Source organism: Natrix helvetica, assembly GCF_964273705.1.
Source record: "Natrix helvetica genome assembly, chromosome: 5".
In the NCBI taxonomy this organism is placed as follows: Eukaryota; Metazoa; Chordata; class Lepidosauria; order Squamata; family Natricidae; genus Natrix; species Natrix helvetica.
In genome coordinates this window covers 32,289,813-32,302,470 of record NC_138551.1, presented here as the reverse complement: position 1 = coordinate 32,302,470, position 12,658 = coordinate 32,289,813, and the positions used below count along the sequence as shown (strand labels likewise).

General features: G+C 37.5%; 1 protein-coding gene across 2 annotated transcripts in view; it reads right to left on the bottom strand.

Annotated features, from left to right (window-relative positions):
* Positions 1-12,658, bottom strand: part of PLOD2 (procollagen-lysine,2-oxoglutarate 5-dioxygenase 2) — a 64,817-nt gene that overhangs the window by 3,166 nt on the left and 48,993 nt on the right. Inside the window, exons 12-18 of one of the 2 annotated variants that reach the window (XM_081954767.1) lie at positions 12,226-12,351; positions 8,879-9,020; positions 7,781-7,843; positions 5,189-5,302; positions 4,945-5,010; positions 2,859-2,963; positions 1,043-1,189 (exon numbers count right to left, since the gene is read on the bottom strand). In XM_081954767.1, the coding sequence (XP_081810893.1) occupies positions 1,043-1,189; positions 2,859-2,963; positions 4,945-5,010; positions 5,189-5,302; positions 7,781-7,843; positions 8,879-9,020; positions 12,226-12,351 (763 nt within the window). The remainder of the gene's footprint in view (positions 1-1,042; positions 1,190-2,858; positions 2,964-4,944; positions 5,011-5,188; positions 5,303-7,780; positions 7,844-8,878; positions 9,021-12,225; positions 12,352-12,658) is intronic. The other variant, XM_081954768.1, reaches the window with a different exon arrangement.

Here is a 12,658-nt window from a genome sequence, read left to right as displayed (position 1 = left end):
TTCTCTGGCAGCCACAGTGATCAGAGCAGGCGAGGTGCGAAAATCAGTTACTCTGTGTGGGCGGGGCAAGCGAGCCAGAGAGTGAGATATATAGGATGGGATAGCACCGGGGCAGGCCCAAACAATATCGGAAATAGCAGTTCGATCGAAATGGTGCGAACCAGCAGCAGGCCACTTCTACATAGGACCATGTGACATGAGGAACACTTTTGCCTCTATTTCATCAACCCTTCAGTCCCAGACAAGCAGAGAGGGTACGTTGCCTACCCAGTCAGTTAGAGAATTTTGACTGGTAGCATTTAAGAAGAGAGAATGCTCCTTGCTCTATGGAACGCTTTGCCCCCAAGGTTCCATGTTCTTCATTCTTCTGTTTCCAGAAGAGTGCCAAGACCCTTCCAAGTGGCATGGAGAACTAAGGATGGCATGCAATCCTCAGGGTAGTTGCTGCTTGAGGATGCTACCTCTAACTTTTTGAAATTTTGTAATTCTTAATTTTTAACTCTTTTTAACTTTATTTTTTAATAATGTTTCTTTCTACTTTTTTTATTTATAAGCTATCTAGAGTTACTTAAGTGAGATGAGCAGAGCAGAAATAAGATGGAATAAATAAATAAATAAATCCTCAACAACACAGGATTATTATTCAGTTTATTTATCTACTAAAAAGAACAATTTCATAATATATTATTATCGTTGTTTAGCTTGTGCTTTATGGCATGAATAATTTGCTTTTTGCAGAAGAAAAGGATGGGTAACTACAGAGAAAACATGAGTAGGGTTCAAAATTATTGCAGTCCTGTCTCATTTGTATCTACATATGCTTCCAGTAACAGAGAGAAACTGGACAAAGGGGAACAGGCATAGTGATACCACTCTTTGCATATTTGAAGTCCAAATCCTCAGAATAATTAAATAAGCCACAAATAAATTTTCCTTAAATATCAGCCATAAATTATTAATAAATTAGTTCAAGCTTTAACATATGAAAAAAATAAGAGTTTAAACTATGTTTTCCTCAATTACATTTTAAAATTTAACTTGCCTTTGTATAGTAGCCAGCAAATACTTTTAGGGTTACAGGTGCTATGAATTCTCTGATAAAATGCAACCACACATTTTCCAGGCCAATTTGCCTCATGTGAATGTCATCTGTTGGAACGTTTTCATAGCCTCCAGAAATGCGGCTATCCTAAAACAAGATGAAATGTAGCATATTTTATATGAAATGTTTCACCTCTTTTATTACTACAGCTATAAATAAAAGAACATGGATCTTTGTAATTATTAATTCTTAACTTATTCCAATATCTAGAAACAAAATACTGCTTTATATATAGTATAAGAGTATATAAAGTATAACCAGTAGTGGGATTCAAATAATTTAACAACTGGTTCTCTGCCCTAATGACTAGCTGGGTAGGCAGTCCTTGGTGGTCAAATGACTGGGTGGGCATGGCCAACTCAACATCACTCACATCGATGGGCACTTCACCTTAGCTCTTACAATGTAATAAGAGTTAACCAGAGAGGCAGTTTCTGTAAGCAGGGCAATAAAGATTAGGCTAGAAACAACACCAGAATGTTTCCTTCCTGCCTTCCTTACAGGATTAGCCCTGTAAAGTGGAAAAAAACCAAAATGAGATTTTTTCTAACAATCGGTTCTCTGACCTGTTTAGAAAGTTAACAACCAATTAACAATAGGTGTGAACTGGCTGAATCCCACCACTGAGTACAGCTCAGTTTATACAACCAAACGGCAGTTGCTTTTTATATACTGTATTTTTCGGAGTATAAGATGCACCAGAGTATAAGATGCACCAAGATTTTGAAGAGGCAAATTAAAAAAAAGTTTTTGCACTCTGTTTCATTTTTTGTCCAAAAAAAGGGCATGCATAGTCTTTAGGAGGTTTGTAGAGTGCTCCTGGGGGATGCGGGGGCAAAAATGCTGCATTCAGTGTATAAGACGTACCCAGATTTTCTCCCTCTTTTTTGAGAGAAAAAGGTGTGTCTTATACTCCAAAAAATATGGTACATTTTTATGGTGTAATCTACAACAGAGGAAGCAAAACAATTTTCCATTCAATTTGTTGATAGTTAATACATATACTTTTATTGTAAATCAGAACAGAGTTTCATAGCCAGCATATCAAGCTCGGTACATTCAGTTGTAAATAAACCTTTATAGTTAAACTGTCAACTGCTTAAAGAGTTTTTAGATTATTAATCATCCATTTAATAAACACACTTAACTTCCTTTAAAGGAAGTATTTCTTCTTTATTAACTTTGATATTATACCCTTGTGGGTTGCTATAAAAGTTTAGTATAAATTTTATGAAAATGTAATCCGAATCAAGCTAAATCCTTATACGATTATATTGTAAGTGGCATAGAATCAAAATGTCTCACAGTATTGTCTACAGAGAATATAAAACCTTTATGAGAACGGAAAAGTTTTTCAGCCAGAGATTAAACTTGATGCAAAACTCTATGCAAACCTACTGCTAAAATAGTTATGAATGATAGTCATATATTTATGAATAACTATTAAGTTACAATTAAAAATTGCAGCCCACCTTAAAGCATAGGATACATGTCCGATCCTCCTCAATATCACAGACTTTGACAAAGTTTTTTCATTTCTTCTCTGACCTTTGTTTATGGACTTTAGCAGTGAACCAAGTGGCTAAAACTGAATATCAGAACTCAATAGGATCTCCCCTAACCTCATACACTAACCACAATCTGTGTCAGCTATCATTTAACTTGATTTTACTTACCTTATATCAGCAGTATGAATTTTAAAGCTGCTATTAAAACTAAAAATAAGTTCTAAAAGTGTCCATGCAACGATTCTTACATGATGTTTTCCACCAGACCACTGTCCAAAGTGTTCCATTTCCTCTACTAATTCATTGCAGGCTGTTTCAGAAAATATGGGGAACCAAAACACATCTGGGCAGGGCTATAAGTGAGAAATAAAATGCACACACATTACAATGGATAAGCATTTGACACTGCATGCATTATTTGACAAGGCAGCCATTATTATTATTTTCACCATCTTTGATTAGTACAATAGGTTGTTTACAATTTATTACAATTTTCTACCAGCTACAATTGGAATGCATATGTCATTGTAGTTGCTGGATTTAATAAAATAGTTTTGCATAGATAATAGCATATAATGCACTAGACCAGCTATATAATTGCTCTTATGTGAAATGTATAATTATCTGGAAGGAAAGACCATTTCAGTGGTGGCTTGGGTCTGCTTGCATGAAGTAGTTTCCTCTCACATGACCACAAATATGTAGCCTTTCTGGCCCTCTTATGTTTGAGCAAGAGAAGTTTTTCTTCTCAAGAGCCCAAATTAAGTCTATGAGACCAGCAGTTACGAAAATCTGTACCAGGCTGAATCATTCTGAAATGTGACCCTCGTGACTCTACATTTGAGCTGTGTAAATGTTTGGAAAGAGGTTATTTACAACATATGGAAATCCATATGAAACAGGGGTCTTTGAAACACTAAAGCAGCTATATCTTTCCATGGGTTCACACAACGTTTTCTACATCTTCATATGCAAGTACAGACACAGCCACTTCACTTTTTATGCGTGCTTTGAAAGGAGGGATTTTTATATACTCCCCTCCCAAAGCTGACTAAAAATGCTTCCAGGATGTGTGATTTTCACGCACATTGCACGTTAACTGCAGTGTTTGCTGATGTTACCCTGCCTGCAATATCTTCAGGGCTGACTTGAACTGGCTCTAGGGTGAGTAGCTTCAGCCAGCACTTCTCTGACTGCTGCAGCTTTTTCTTAAGTTGCCTAGCATGGAAACACATTAGTTGGTCTGCCCCTGGGCCGCCTTCTGCAAGAAGAGTCCTGTAGGGGGAAAGCTGACAATGAGTGTGGAACAGTGCAAAGCAACAAGGCTGCTTATTAGTTAGAAACAAAGGGGCCAGAACATGGGTACTTCTTAATTAGAAGCCAGAGGTCATGAAATCTTGCAGGGTAGTTTTGAAGAACTCCTTTGCTCAATGTTTGCTTATTTGTTGCAAAGCAAAGCTCCCCTTCAACGAGTGTACAGTCCTACTATGTTAGAAAACAACAGCACATCTCATATAAGCTCACAGGGTGATATTTTTCTAGCCTTAGGGTCAGATTGTGTCGTGAAGAGTCAGATTGTTTGGTAACAGTAAACTGAACAGTAACATAACTGTGGAGTCCTTGGTGCTCTCTTAGTTTGGTTGCAGAACAAACAGTAGCAGAAATGTGATTTCTGCTTTATTGTGGAATAAGAAGGAAGGTAACATATACATTAAGTTCCCTAAATTCAGACCAACTATACTTTTGTAACTATAGCACATGACAAAATGTTTCCATTTGGTTTCCCTGAAACACCACAAGACTCTCTGCACTGACAGTACAAACTTATGTACAAATACAGACTCCTGTATAACATATGTAATTCACATGTGGTTGCATTTCCAACAAACCAAAGCATACCAGGGAATTAATTGCTGGTATGAACCTTTTTCTTTCATTAGATGTCGCCACACAGAAACATTTTTCTTATCACTCTCCAGAGAGAGAGAGAAAGAGAGAGAGAGAGAGAGAGAGAGAGAGGGAGGGAGGGAGGGAGGGAGGGAGGGAGGGAGGGAGGGAGACAGATTGGATGGGACTTGATATTATAGGATTTAGAAGGCCAGTTTTGGGAAATGGAAACAGAATTGTGAATTAAAGACATCTCTTTTCAAAAAGTTTTCTAAGAGTCAGAAGAAAAAATCACATACAATAATACAAAAATGTCCATAGGATACTCTTTAAGCATCAGTAAATTAATAATACTAACTTCACATTAAACATCTAGAACAGCAGTACTCTTAATCATGCATTTAAAATTACATTGTAATACTTTCACTGAGGAGAATTTCAAATTACCTGTTCTACTATACGTTCAGTAAAAATTTTTGAATAGTTGGGATTTATGTAACTTTCCTTCCAATCCTGCAAAACAAAGTTTGGGGAGGGGGGGGAGAATCATACATGAATTATTTCTAATGTTTCAAATGCTCAAAGCATCAGATAATTTTTCACACTGAATATGGATGTGTATAATATACACAAAAGATGATTTCACACACACAAGGCTGAAAACTATTTCAATTCATAATTCAATACCTACCGCTGGATTTTCAAAGATCTGCCAGAGGTCATTGTTGTAATGAGAAGTATTGTAGTTAGCAGTTGATACAAGTCTCCCAAATTCATGTCTGTTAGTGAGGTACATAAATATTCCCTATTATTAGGGAACAGGGAAAAATATGTTAGTGATTACATATACGTTAAAATATTGAAAAAAACTATCAGCTACATATGGATCAAGGTCACTGAAATCAGTGGGACCCAAACTATAATTTAACTTATCAGTGTTCACAAGATTACTTTATATATTTTCCTTTGTTCACTTTTTTGCTTGTTCAACACTTGCTAATTAAATTGCTGTGCTTTAAATCAGCACAACTTCTTTGATGGAAAACAAATGGGTTAACAAATGGGTAAATTGACTGTACTTAGGCAGTGAGCAAGCATGGATTTTAACATATATACAACCTATTCGGTTCTATCTCTCATATGTAGCATGTATTTGCAGTGAAAAGCAATAATAGTTTGTTGTACCCTTCTGTTATAAAAATACACCGCACCACTGTCCAGTTTTATGTTCCATGACTTTTGATGGGAAGCATTACCATAGAACTGGAGAAATGCAGTGGTAACACATGCTTCTAACACAGGTGTATTTAAAAGTATGATATTATGTCTCAGGGAAAATGAAAATAATAATAATACTACAAGCGTTCTTTGTTATTACAGCACAAAAGAGCCAAATTTGTATCAAAACAGTCAGGAAGAAACCTGCTAGGGAAGAAGAGGTTTCCAGGACAAAAAATGGACAAGAATAATTGTGTAATTCAACATAAACAACAATAGTGAATAACATTCAGTTATATTTATAAAAAACCCTTAAACTAGATTTTTCCTGATATCCACTTGAATTTTATTTTGATTTTTTTTTATTGTGCATACATTAATGTTAATTTTAAAAGTTAACATCTTGTCACTCTATGGTCTAAAAATAAGAATCACTCTCAGGCAATATGGTGTGATTTCATATTCATGAACTGAGGAACAAATTTAGCATTTCAAACAGCAGATAAAAGTGATATAAAAATTATTAAGCCTCAATGAAAAATTATCCAAAATCCCATAAAATTTTATAACTGAAATTGCACTGTAATGGAGTATAATAACCTATATCTGCTGCTATTGCAGATAGTTTAAACAATAATTTAAAATGTATTACTTTAATATAGATTGACTTCTATCATTGGCTGAACAAATTTGGTTTACATTTTAATACCCATGTTTCCCCGGAAATAAAACCGGGTCTTATTTTCTTTTCGGCATGAAAATAAGCATTTGGGCTTATTTGGGGGGAGATCTTATTATTTTGAGGTACAGGAGGTGGCGAGCACAGTCACCTCATGGCTGCTGGGGCCCTTAACCATGGCCTATGGATCAGCTGATCCAGCGAGGGCCAGTTCTGTCTCTCTGGGTGCCTGGAGATATTTCCAACGTACACTTGCTAGCCCAGCCCTGCCCACAGCGCCAGGCAATCTTGCAGCCAAGGGTCCCTCTCTTCCACAGCTCACCCTGTGGCTATGGAGCAAGCGGCGACCATGGTTTGGTCTGGTGTTGCTTAGGTTGCTGTATGATGAGGCAGAAAGCCATGTGGCCTGATGGAATCTCACCTACCCCCCCCCCCCCCGGCCTCTACCTGGCTGCTGCTGCTTGAGAAATGGACAGGCAATTGTGGAAGATTGTGAGAATGTGTGTATGCTCATATTTGCGAACAGTAAGGAAGATAAATGAATACTACGCCTGGTCTGCTGACTATATTTTCCATGCTACACTGTGTTGCTAACAGATTGCTAGGCATCCTGGCTCAGCTTTGCTTTCAACCAGCTTACACAATTCCAGAAAAGTTAACAATTAGTTCTTGTGAGCAGAGCAAGCCAGCTCTGAAGCACGACTGTCTAAGTAATTGTAGAGCATCTCTCAATAAGAACTAAGGAGGGATGATGGGAAATGTAAGCAGCTTAGACCCTAATGCTGGAAGTTACAGCACTAATACGTGACATCACCATCACCACCACATCACCACTTTATTAGTGTCAAAAAAGAAGTATCGAGACATGTCTAAAAAACTAGCTGATATATCACTATGTAAACAGTAGTAATAACTGCTTCCTTTCTGCCAGTTAGTTTTGTTGATTGTTTAGATCTGTTAATCACACAGTATCTGTTAACCACACTGTTTGGCAGCCTATAGCTCTAGAATGCCAAGTGTATTTCAATTTTCCTTTCTGTAAGCTATATTTCTTGATTACATACCCTAACCCATTTTTAATAACCATACAGTGTCTGTCTTAAGTTTAACACCCAGAGGGGAAAAAAGTGTTCTTCTCCAACATTTAGTAACCTTTTAAAAATTCAGTGAGCCCTCCATGTGGATAATCCATCCTTGCCCTACACTCAGTTTGGTTTTTAAAAATCAACATTATTAAATAAACCTCCTGCTTTAATACCTTTCACTGATCTACATGATATAGACCGAGTTTGTAAAAACTGTAGACGTGGGCCAGAAAGCGGAAGACATTTTTTTTTAAAAAAGGGGTATCAATTGTATTGAAATAAAAGATTAAAAATATGAAACCTTTGGGGGGCTGAGCATATGGAAGGTCTCCACAGAAGGGGAGTCTTTTTCCCTCTGTATGGTCTAAAATGAAGGAGGAGAAGCAGCACATCAGTTGACCTTTCGTTGCTCTCTTTCACATTGTTAGAGCTGTATTAGGATTTCCGCTGCCATGTTAGATAAACAACATTCTTTAATCAAAAGCTGGTAAAAGATTGTTACAAACAACATGCAGCTTCAAGCAAAGCTACTCATGTATGGGTTAAAAGCTTGATCTGTCAGCTCTTTAAGTACTGCGATTAAAAGGAAAAAAAATATGCTGAGCCACAGAACAAGGGTGTTTTGTTCTTCTTTTTTTCATGAACCATGAAATGGAGTTAGATTTAATGAACAAGAGCACATGGCAAGCATAGACTGTTGCAAACAAGATGATGTTGACTGGGGTATGCTGTACAATGAGTATGAATAAAATAAAATCATGCGTTGTTAAAGAAGGGAAGAAACTTTAATACTTGCCAGCTTTTCTTGTTCAATTCAGCAAAATTATTTTTCAATGCTACATTGCCTGGAAATAGCTGTCATATGTTTCTGCTCTGGAACTAATGTAAATATCAGTACAAATTACAGATTTACAGTTGTATTCCAGTGATGTTCACATGTGTTCTTAAAATATTACCATCTATTCAATACTATTAGCAGTTTTATTACTTTTGTTCGATAAAATTTAATCAGCTTTACAATCATAAAATTAATGGCAGTTCTAAAATGCAACACTGGGCCATTAGTACAATCCAATATTGTACTAATAATGTATATAATGGTTAGCATCGGGGGTAATTTTTTTTATAGCTAATAATAATTTCAATTTATTAAATGGCAAATAACTATCTATAATTTTACCACATGGAGTGGATTTTTGATTCATTATGTTAAAAAAATAATTTTGCATCCAAAACTGGGCAGCCTAATTATAAGTGTTTAAGAATACATAAAAATGATTTATTTTAAATTAAATGGCTGCCAAGTTGAACAAAAGCTCAAAAAATTGGCTAGTACTTTTTTTGTGAGAAAAGAAGAAAAAAAGGTGACAATCAACTTGAAGCATTACATGCACCTTACCATTTCCCGGGCATTCCTGCACATAGCCATATCAGAATCCAAGTTTTCACGAGAAAAATAATTTATTTCCTTCATCTCGGATCTGAGAGTCTGTCCTTTGATCAAGTATATGTTAGCCACAAAAGGGATATTCCAGACACCTCTATGGAGAAAAAAGTGACAGAATGATTGGAATTGAAATAGTCTTTCAGTTCGGCAAAGTTTTGGACCATCATCCCCTTGCTTCTCTTTCAACTTGACTGATCAAATACTGTCAAACTTTAACTTTTATTTCTACTTAATATGAAGAGGGACACTATAGTTAAAAGCTTTGGAGTGCAACAAGAAGATAACCAGCTTCCTTAGTGATTTCTATTTTGATTTCTTCCAAAATTGTTAACTTTAGAGAAGATGAAAAAACTATAATTGATGAACTTTGCATGTAAATTTATCACAACAAGGTAAACTCCAACAAACATATTTCCTCTTAGGATTCAGCATGACCAATATCGTTTTATCAATTTTACAAGTTGCAATCAGAGGTGGATTGCTCCTGGTTCAGCCAAACTGGTAGTGGGATTCAGAAATCCTGGGTTTACAGAATTGGCAGCGACCCAGGCCTGCCACGCCCCCAAACCGGTTGCCTCGCCGACACTGGATTGCTGCCATTTTGGTTTTTAGTGACTGCGCATGCACAGTTCACTGTAAATTGTTCTGTGCATGCGCGAAGAACAATTTACATTGAATAGCCCACACACATGCAGCGCATCTCTGGTGCGCCTGGGGGTTGCAAACTGGTAGTAAAACTGGCAGCAACCCACACCTGGTTGCAATGCTCAGTTTCTATCTTCTATTTGAACATTGTTTTGCCAATCAATAACTTCAGAGATATAAAAACTGCATTAGCAGCATAATCTGTTTGCTGTAGTTAGCCTATCAATGAACCAGAATAAAACTATGATAGGAAAACAATCATTTTCATGGTTGTTAGTCTGCTTTGGAAGAAGTCCACAAAGCATTGCTGAATTTTACAGAACACTTGACCCTTTCCAAGGAAATCAATTTCTTGTGGAATATATGAAAATGAAATACACATTGTAAACAATTCTGAAATTAATTTCCATAAGTAGCGGTAATTTGTTCCATGTCCCAGCACACTGCTTCATGCAAAAACAGTTTTATAAAATTCAACAATCCAAAGGAAACACAATTTATTTTAATTGTAATTCATAATTGAGTCTACAAATAAAGAGTATTTAATTTTTCAACTTGTGACACACGCTTATACTTTTTAAAATTATTGACAATTTATAGTTTACAAAAGCACAGTGCTAATAATTAACTTCACATTATTTACATGAATATTCCTTAAAAAGCTTTCAGTGAGCGTTTGCCATAACTTTCACAAATTAGTAACTCTTAAATAAATGGCCTAGTTAGGCAAGAAGGGATTATATCACTCCCTGTAACAGGCATGATTTGATGGTAATATGCAAAATATTTTGATGTAATCATTTCAAATTTGTAAACCGCCCATTTTGATTGTGTGAAACAATCCCAAGTGTGAGTTAGGTGGTATTTTAAGAATGATCAAGACGTTTTTGAAATTCTTGAAAAGGAGACAATGTCACACAGGAAACATGCTGTTGTTCAGTCGCTAAGTTGTGTCTGACTCTTCATGACCCCATTTATCACAACACACCAGGCTGCCCTGTCCTCCACAGTCTCCCAGAGGTGGCACAAATTCATGTTCATTGCATCCATAAGACTATCAAACCAGGGTGGGTTGCCGCCGGTGTTGCTGCCAGTTCATGTCGTGAGCGCTTCGCATGTGCAGAACATTAAAAAAATTACTAAAAAAGATGCCAACAATGGCGTGGTCAGCCTGGTTCGCTGCCAGTTCGGGCAACCAAGGCCAAAATACCACTACCAAATGCACCAGAATCAGTGTGAACTGGTAGCAACCCACTTCTGTATCAAACCATCTCACCCTATGATGCTCCTTTCTACCAGTGACGTGCGGTGAGGTTTTTGGCTGGTGAGGCACTGACACAGTGGTGGGTTTCAAAATTTTTTAGACTTGTGCACTTCAACTCCCAGAATTCCACAGCCAGGCATGCTCAGTTCTGATTTAAAACGACAGAATTGTTTTTCTCCTTTGCGCAATATGTTTCCTTTTTTCATTTTCTTTTTCTTCTCTCTTCCCCTCCTTCCTCCCTCTCCCCCTTCCTTCCCCTCTCTCAAACACACACATACACACACAGAGAGAGAAGTTGGATTGGATTGGACTATGTCTCCTACCCCCTTCTCTCTCTCTCTCTCTCTCTCTCTCTCTCTCTCTCTCTCTCTCTCTCTCTCTCTCTCTCTCTCTCTCTCTCTCTCTCTCTCTCTCTCTCTCTCCAACAAACACGCACACACATACAAAAGTTGGATTGGATATCTTTTCCAGTGGTTTGAAAGCAGCTCCTCTGCCCTCCCCCCCCCCATTCCCCTGCTGTCTTCCCCAAACACCTCCACCATTGCAAATGCAGCCTGCTGTCTGGGTGGGAAATGCCTGGAATGCAATAAAGCCCACCCACCCACTCACCTCCTGCTGGCAGTCAGGGGTGAGAGGAGAGGCAGAGAAGCTGGAGGGGAGCCGATTTGAACCTTCCAAAAGAAAGATGCTGGGGGAAAGTTTGTGTGCTACAGCATGGCTCTTTGCCTGGCTTCCGTGGATGACTCTGCTTCACTGTTAAAAAAAGCCTCTTAAAAAGCACCCTCTACTATGAGGCAGGAGAATTGCGTGTCTCACCTATGTCAGGAATTTTTAGGCTTTTAACCCTTGCTTAACTCTTCTCGAGTGATCATAAAATGCCTAAAATCAGACTAGATGAGGCATGCAGCTCTCCTGCCTCAGAGTAGAGGGTGCTTTTTAAGAGGCTTTTTTAAACAGTTAAGCAGAGTCATCCACGGTGAGGCAGCAACTAGCTCAGCTTTTTCCTTTTACATTTTTTTTCTTTTCATGATGAGAGCGGTGAGGCTGTGCCTCACTTGCCTCACTTTCCTCATCTGACTGCACGTCACTGCTTCTACCTTTGTCTTCCATCTTTCCAAACAACAGGGTCTTTTCCAAAGAGTCCTCTCTTCTCCTTTGGTGGCCAAAATATTTGAACTTCAACTTACACACACACACAAATTGGTTATTTTAAATTGAACATGACATTGAAATAATTTGCACATCTTTTTTCTTCATTATTCAACCCTTCAGTAAAGAAAAATGCAACATGTATTTAACCAGTTTATTAAAAATGTTTATACTAGAAACCACAACACTTTAAAAAAAATGCAGTTCCCATCTAAGATCTTTGTATATAAGGCTAACTTACATTCTGTTTCCTTGGACAATATCTATGTAGTCTTCAGATCGTGCATAATATCCATCAGCACTTAATGCACCCCAAAAGTTAGACCAGAGTTTCCCATGACGTGTTACAAGAGGTGCAATTACCTTTCTGTAAATAAACAGAAGGAAATATGACTAGATTGGAAATTAACAATGGAGGCTGCATAAAAGCATTAATAGCATAGCATAATATTCACCCGTGCCCTGGTCACCTCATGATTGAATTACTGCAATGTGCTCTACATGGTGTTGCCTTTGAAGACCATCCAAAATCTATGGCTAAAATGCAGTGGCACAAGCAGTAAAGGGCATTTCGCAATATGCCCATGAATCACCACTGCTAAGTAAGATGCATTAGCTCTCAATTGGCTTTTGAGTGCAATATAAGATGATGGTTACTACCTATAGAACTTATA